Source organism: Callorhinus ursinus, unplaced genomic scaffold (assembly GCF_003265705.2).
Source record: "Callorhinus ursinus isolate GAN/ISIS: 27379988/994484 unplaced genomic scaffold, GSC_fseal_2.0 scaffold12, whole genome shotgun sequence".
Lineage (NCBI taxonomy): Eukaryota > Metazoa > Chordata > Mammalia > Carnivora > Otariidae > Callorhinus > Callorhinus ursinus.
The window spans coordinates 45,004,962-45,012,188 of NW_027397074.1; the positions used below are offsets into that span (position 1 = coordinate 45,004,962).

Sequence of the window (7,227 nt, forward strand, 5' to 3'; positions counted from 1 at the left end):
TTTGTTAAATTTTCTCATTGTGTGTTTTCCATTGCCCATTTCCCACTATAAATGCTTTAAGGGAAAATAATCGATTTCCCAGCCTCCAAAGCAATGCCAGGTTTGCTAGGATTACAAAGGCCAGGTTTAACCTTGAAAGTTCTTATTTTAATTTCTAGTATGCAAATCTTGCCCTCTAGGAATTCATTCTCCTTTGCCTTTGAGTATTATCATTTATTGCACTTAAAGGTACACCTGAGAAAGAAGCAATTTAATTAGAAAGAGAGAGGAAGGAAAGAAATGTCCTTACTTAAGCCATCAACACATTTTGAAAAATAAAAAAATGACAAGATAAAATATTAAGAAAAGTAAGCATTGACCAATCCAAGCATATTTAAATTCTGTAATATTAGAAGTCACCTACTATTCACTGGATAGATAAGTCAACTTTTCAATCAAAGTGGCTTATTTTACAGATGCATTCTCTGACTCTATAAACTTTCCCATCACTTAAACATTTCACTAAATCCTCCTTCCATGAAGAACTTTCCAGATTGGTCAGAAAAAAAATGTGACAATACTATCTTTTTTCCCCTTTGAACAATATCATTTTTTTCTCTAACTCTAATAGACTGTATCAAGGAGGAACACTTTTTGTTCCTAGTAACAGGAAACTGTATTTAAATCTGTGCTTAAATCATAGGAATCATATTACCTCACTCAACCAGTAGTCTGGAGGTAGATGGTTCCAGGGTTCTTTCAGGGGCTTATCGATATCATCAAGACCCAGACACTTCTCACACTCCCATGCCATCGTCCTTAGCATGTTGGTTTTTATTCCCATGCCTGTGGCCTCAGTGTTGCAAAATGGCTGCTGCAACACCAGACATTACATCCTCATGCTAGGCTTGAATGTAAGAATCAAGGGCATAGCAAAAGATGGTCTTCTCTCAGAAGGCTCTGTCCTTTATCCAGGGAAGAAACACTTCCAGCAGTCTTCCTTATGGCCCCCAAAGTCAGAACTGGATCACACGGGTACTCCTAGTTACAAGGGAGGCTGTGCAAGTATCTCCTTTTTAAGCCTTCCTCCTTGATCCAGTATCTTCATCTGTAATGGGACATCACTAGAATGACTTGTCCTGTCCTCCCCTCCCAGGGGGTGGCCTGCCTCTGTTCCAGTCCTGGTGCTCTGACTGAAAGTTTACTCTCTAAAACTAATTGCAATACATACGTGAAGTTGTCTCACTTTCAAATACACACTGTTGTGCCTATCACTTAAAAATCCACGAATGCTTAATTCAGAAATTAAAGATAGAAAGTATTCATGTTTTATTATAGTTCAGGCATTGAAATACTCCATAAAAATTTCTTTCCACTAATTCTACATTGTAAGTTATTTGAGGTAGTCGTCATGTCTTTCACTATTTTTATGCTTCAGAAAGTCCTCAGAACAAAGATGCTCAGATGTCAGTTGCTCTATACCCACTCCTTAAGGGGAGTTATTCATGACCTGAAGGAACATCAAAATAGTGCTTTGAAAAGGAAGAGCATCCCGGAAGATGAAGCAGTTTGTACCTCTGCTTTCATTAGTGAAAATGACCTTATGCCAATGCCTTTCTGCCCAACCAATAAAAAGTACACATATGTTCCCAGGAGCAAAAAGCCCCCTAAACCCTTGCGGAAATCCACTGGTTCACTTCCTCTAGCGGCTCAGATCTGGATTTGTACTCCCCAGGTGGAGTGCCTGTCCGCTGGACTTCCAGAGCTGAGGGAAGGAAATTCACATCCTCACTTAGTTATTTTAAGAGCCCAAGACTGACAGGGATTGGTCTAACGTGCTAGTGAACACCGTGGGAGCTGGATCAGACCTCCTGGGTTCAAATCCGACTCTGTTAACCAGGCGTGCAACTTTGAGCAACCATTTAGCTTTCAGCGTTAGGGTCTCCTCGCCTATCAAGTGAGGAAAACAACAGCACCTACGTCCTAGGGCTCCTGTGAGGAGTAAACGAGTCAATCTCCAGAAAGCCCTGGAAAAAGCGCCTGGCTGGCACACAGCGAACCGTTAATATTACGCCTTTCAACTTAGAGTGCCTGCAACTCTGCAACATTTTGCCTGGGTATGAAACAGGTCCTGGGAATTACAAAACTGGAATCCTGAGAGCCGAGTGGCCATGGCTAGGGACTCGGAGAGGAAAGGAGAAAAGAAAACGGGGCAGGGGCAGAGAGAGAGCTGGGGCGACATTTACACAGCGGTGCCCACCTACATACAGCCTCGGTCACCTGGTCTACCGTTCCTTCTTGGAGAAGGAGTCGGACCGGCGAGCGGCGCAGCACGGCGTTTCTCCAATCAGACACCCCCGGCTGGCGCCACGTACGCGACCTGATCCAATCTGGTCCCCAGGAGGGCGGGAACGCGAAGTTCCTACCTGCACCTGTGGCAGCTGTGGCCGCCTCCTCGGTTGTTTGTTGTTGGGTTTTTTTGTTGTTTTTTTCCCCCCCCATCTGACCCGGGGTTCTGGTTTCTCGAATCACTTGGCGAATACCCAGCAGGTGGGCAGAGAGATGTCTTTTCCAAAGCAGAGGACCGACGTGTAGGCAAATTCAATGCACCAGAGTGAGCAGCCGAGGTCCCATCTCCCCGCGGCTGCCGGAAACAGGCGCTAGCAGGGAAGAGGGACGCGCGCGAGAATGAAAGGCTTACTAACCTGGAGAGCCTGCCTGGGCATTTACCTGGGGCAGTGAGCCTGGCACCTGTTCGCCGGGCGCCCTTCGGCCGGAGCCGAACTCACCGCGAGCCCAGAACTGCCGCCACGCTGCGGCGGGCAGAAGTTAGAGGCGCCGGAGGAGACCAACAATAGTAATCGGCTTAGCTGGACTGCAGAGATTTCGGCTGACACACCTTCCAGAAAGAAGCCCGACCTCCCCAAGACCGCGCGGGAGGACGCTGCGCCTGGCTTCCAGGTTGTCCCAAGTGCACCCCCTCCGTTCTCTTGGAGGCGAGGGCAACGCGGAGTCGTGGGATCCTGGGAAGCCCGAACAGGTGAGTGATGAGGGTTATTCTGCGTCCGCCAAGACACAGCCCATTCCGGGGTGTCAACCTGGGGTAGACTCCCCCCAGCTCCCGCGGAGAAGTTGCGAGCCGCAGGCGCTCCGCGTACATTTGCGTAATTTGCAGTCTTTTCCTTGTGCAATTAGTGCAAAGCGTTTCCGCGCACACGGTTGTGAAAAAGAGAATGTAGGGTGGAAGACAGAGGCAGCCATCAGGACACCCCCACCACCAATGAATAATTTGGGGGTGCTTCTCCGATCTGTACAATAGAGGGAGCAGGATGTTTGCAAACCCAACTGCAAACTGTGCCTGGGGGGAGTGGGTGCCTTTTTACGGGAAGAACTTTTGGCGGTTTTATCTTCTATTGTTTTCAAGTCGCAGCCCGAGTGTGCCCTCGGGGCGTCTGGGGAGGAACCGGGGCCCAGGTCCCTGCTGCGGAGGCCGCCGCGCCGCCTCGCGTAGGCGCTCCAACTTTCCCAGCGGTTCCGGGAGCAAAGCCTCCAACAACAAACACCTCTGAAGTTTCGCTCCCCGGCGCGCCGGCAAATCCCGGGAGCGCCAGGCGCGTGGGATGGGAAGGAGCCCAGAGGAAACCTGGAACTGCTCCGCCGCACAAGCGAATCCTGCGCATTCGTAAGAGTTAGCGCCCATAGAGCCAGCACAGAAAGTGCTCACAGGACTCTCGCTTCCGATATTAGCACCTTCAGGGTCAAGAAACAGCCTTTTCGCTCCGCAGAGCCCTGTTTTAAAAGTTGGGGAGAAGCCCAACGGTTTGGAGTTCCTGGTTGCGCACAGCATGTTTCCTCTCTGGAGAAAGGAACTGCGAAAAAACAAACAAATCTTTCATTTGTAACTAAAAATCTCAAGAATTGAGTTGCCTGGTACAAACAGGCTCGGTGCATATTTTAATACAGAACTGAGAGAAGAGGACATTTGCCGCTTGGCCTCATCTCAACCATCCGCTGGGGGTGGCTTCAAAGAGGCGTAAGATTGGTCTCTGGGGAATAAAAGGAAGCGTGGGATGGCGGTTTTCAAGGGAAGTTAAGTCTAGACATGTTTCTCTGAAAGCGACAAGGCAGAAGTTCTGTCGAAAGCAGAATTTAAAAGAAACAAACCAAACACCGTGAGCTTGACCCTCGCTCTTGTTGGCGTGTAAATTCCCCCTGAAAAATCACATGGAAAAGGGTCATGTGAGAGAAGTCCATGGAAAAAAGCCTTTGAGGGAAATTTCGGAACTGTTGACAGGGGTCTCATATTCAGTGCTCACCTATAGGAGGGACGTACTCGCTCCCGGGCGCCCTCCTCCCAGGTGCTCATCGAAGAGGAGGCCCCTCTGGGCCAAGTGGGTCACCTTTGGGCGTCCCTCTACAGTCGGTAGAGGTGAGGGGACAGGCCAGCTTCCCTCTCGAGCCCGGTTCATTCAGATGCCCGGGAAACTCCCCTGGGGACCCGGGGCGCGCGGGTCACCGCACCGGCCGGGGAGGCCAGGAACGGTTTGAGGCGGGGGAGTGCCAAGCTGTCTGGAGACCAGACGGTGGCGCCCTGGGGGCCACTCGTCCGCCTTCGCTCTCTGGGGCGCAGCCGGGCACTCGGAGGGCCGCGCAGCTCCCCGCGCACGGCTGGGGGACCGCGTGCCGGGCGGGGCGAGGGGAGGAAGTGCGGTTGGGGGTATGTGACTTAGACAAACCCCGTAACGAAGTTCTGTTTGCTTCCACCCGCACAGGCGGCTGCCTAGGCTCCCACCCCGCAGACCGCCCGCCCCACCGGGAGAGCGAGCCCTTCCCCACCCGCCGCGCCCCGGGCCCCTCGGCCGGCCGGCCATGGCCCACAGCGGCGGCACCGGCAGCTCCGGGCCCTGGTGGAAATCGCTAACCAACAGCAGGAAGAAAAGCAAGGAAGCCGCGGTAGGGGCACAGCCTCCCGCGCAAGCCGCCCCCGGGGAGCCCGCGCCGGCCGCGCCGCCCAGCCCGGACTGGACTAGCAGCTCCCGGGAGAATCAGCACCCCAATCTCCTCGGGGGGACCGGCGAGCCCCACAAGCCCGACAAGTTGTGCGGAGAGAAATCGGGCGGCAACCGCCGCAATTTGAAGATCTCGCGCTCCGGCCGCTTTAAAGAGAAGAGGAAAGTTCGCGCCACTCTGCTCCCCGAAGGAGTCAGGTCCCCGGAGGAGGCGGACTTCCCTGGTGACCCGCACGGCGACACGCAATAGCCAGAGCGCTCCAGGACTGTGTCTTCCCACCACTCCTCTCTACCCCCAGTTCCAAACCCGAGATTTCTGGCCCGCCCCAATACCCAGTGTCTCATCCCACCAACTTCAGAATATTCACACAAGGCCTCCACGATTTTATTTTCCTGGAAATCGAAGTGTCCACTGAGTTTTCAATATTTCATGACTCAAGGAGGCATTGAGTATTTATCTGTGGTAAGAGAATATACCTGCCACAGAGGAAGTTGGCATAATTATTTTTTCCCCAAAAGTTCTCCCGTGGCCTCCACCCCTTGTTCCACCTGGGGAGTGAGAAGGGTACTTCTCTGAGTTGGTAACCCAGCTGGGACTGCACAGCCCCTCAAAGGAGGAGGCCGTGCCTTGATTCAGGACTTGCTATTGGAAAGCAAATTAACGCCAGAGAAATGCACTTTAGACGTACTTCGTAGACTCAGACCTTAAGTGAAGGGACAAGAGAGGGCAGGAAACCTTAGGTAGAAGCATTTTTAAGTAAGGCAAGATTGCTTTTAATGTTGAACTACAAAACTGTACTGCCTATTTTAGTGTGGACTATTAAAATTGTTGCACTGTAAAACTTAACGTGACTTTTGTGTTTTTTCCATTGCAAGACTGAAGTCCATCATACTTAAAAGCAGGCATACAAAAGCCAAAGTGACAGAGTTAATCATTTGCCACACAACCCAATATCTACTCTTGGAAAGCTACAGGGAGGAGAACATTTCTGAAAACTAGTAACACCCAGGCTGGAACCAGTTGACCCAATATCTCTATTTACTAACTAAATTTGAGGAAGGGAGGGAGAAGTACTAAATAGTTACTCCTAAATTCTCTTTGTTACTTCATACAGTAGAGTAGCTCACAACGCCAGTAATAATTCTTTTCACTATCCATCCTTAACCTTACTAACCATTGTCTGAAAACACTTACTCAGATGGACTAAACTCTTTGTGCAAAGCTCACTTCATTTCCCACCCCTTTGCTTCAAAAGCTTATTTCTTTAGTCTGACTTATGCATGTATCTGGTTTCAAAGTCTTTAGGTGTACTAATCTGAAGATTATGAACAAAAATCTACCTGTTTGCTTTTGTTATGAACTTCAAGAAAAGGAGTAAATGAATACCACTTGCTTTCAGCAGATTGCAAGAGAGTTATTGTCGTTGTTAAGGGCCACTGGGATCATTCCCACCACAATTCAGTTCATTTATAACCATCTAGAAGTACATAGCAAGGAAATTGTAGTGGTCAAAGTATGTATGTGTATATGTGTGTGTAAATATATATATATATGTAATTAAACCATATATACATATGGTTTAGATAATTATAAGCAAGAACTTGACTGGAGCTTCTGAATGTGTTACATAGAAAGGGGCAGGTTTTTGTTTCTCTCAAATTAGTTATTTATAAAATAGCAAAACATGTTCATTGGCTGAAGAGACTGAACAAAGAAACTCGATGAAAATAGCTAAAATGGACTTACATTAGTGAATTAAGTTTGGGTACCAGCACAATAAAAGAGTTTACCATTTGATACATGATTTCCCCATACCAAAGCCTTAATCCAAAGGAAATTGTTCATATGAGGATTATGAACTATGAATACCTTACGTTAAAAGGGAAAATATATGAGCTTTTTTTTTTTTAAATCATGAAAAGAGTTATTTTTGTTGTGTATTTAGAACTGGGAATACGTGACCAGAGTCTCATCAGTGTGAGCTTCCAGGATGAGGAAGACTTTATATTTGGTTTTAAGTGGGTCTCCCATCTCTAGAGTCTGATGAAGAAGAGGGAGTGGAGAACATGCTGGAGAAGTTCATGGTAAGGAGGGGACTGAGGCCTGGCAGATCACCAGGAGTAAAGCAAGCAGAAGCTGCCAAATAAGGCTTTGGAACACCTTCGTAAGGCATTTTGATTCCACTGTGTAGAAAGTAATCAAAATTAGGGTGGATAACTACCCACAATACTTTCCGCC

The 7,227-nt window shown here is 48.8% G+C and overlaps 1 protein-coding gene across 3 annotated transcripts; it reads left to right on the plus strand.

Annotated features, from left to right (window-relative positions):
• Positions 1-934: 934 nt before the first annotated feature.
• Positions 935-5,817, plus strand: PRR15 (proline rich 15). 3 transcript variants are annotated; one of them, XM_025873353.2, is made up of 2 exons: positions 935-3,019; positions 4,752-5,817. In XM_025873353.2, exon 2 carries the CDS (start codon positions 4,849-4,851, stop codon positions 5,236-5,238), a length of 390 nt encoding a protein of 129 aa, XP_025729138.1. In that variant the 5' UTR covers positions 935-3,019; positions 4,752-4,848; the 3' UTR covers positions 5,239-5,817. The 3 variants fall into 3 exon arrangements, with proteins under 3 accessions (XP_025729138.1, XP_073754686.1, XP_073754687.1); XM_073898585.1 differs by lacking the exon at positions 935-3,019 and adding an exon at positions 3,071-4,012; XM_073898586.1 differs by lacking the exon at positions 935-3,019 and adding an exon at positions 4,043-4,408.
• The last annotated feature ends 1,410 nt before the right edge of the window (positions 5,818-7,227 follow it).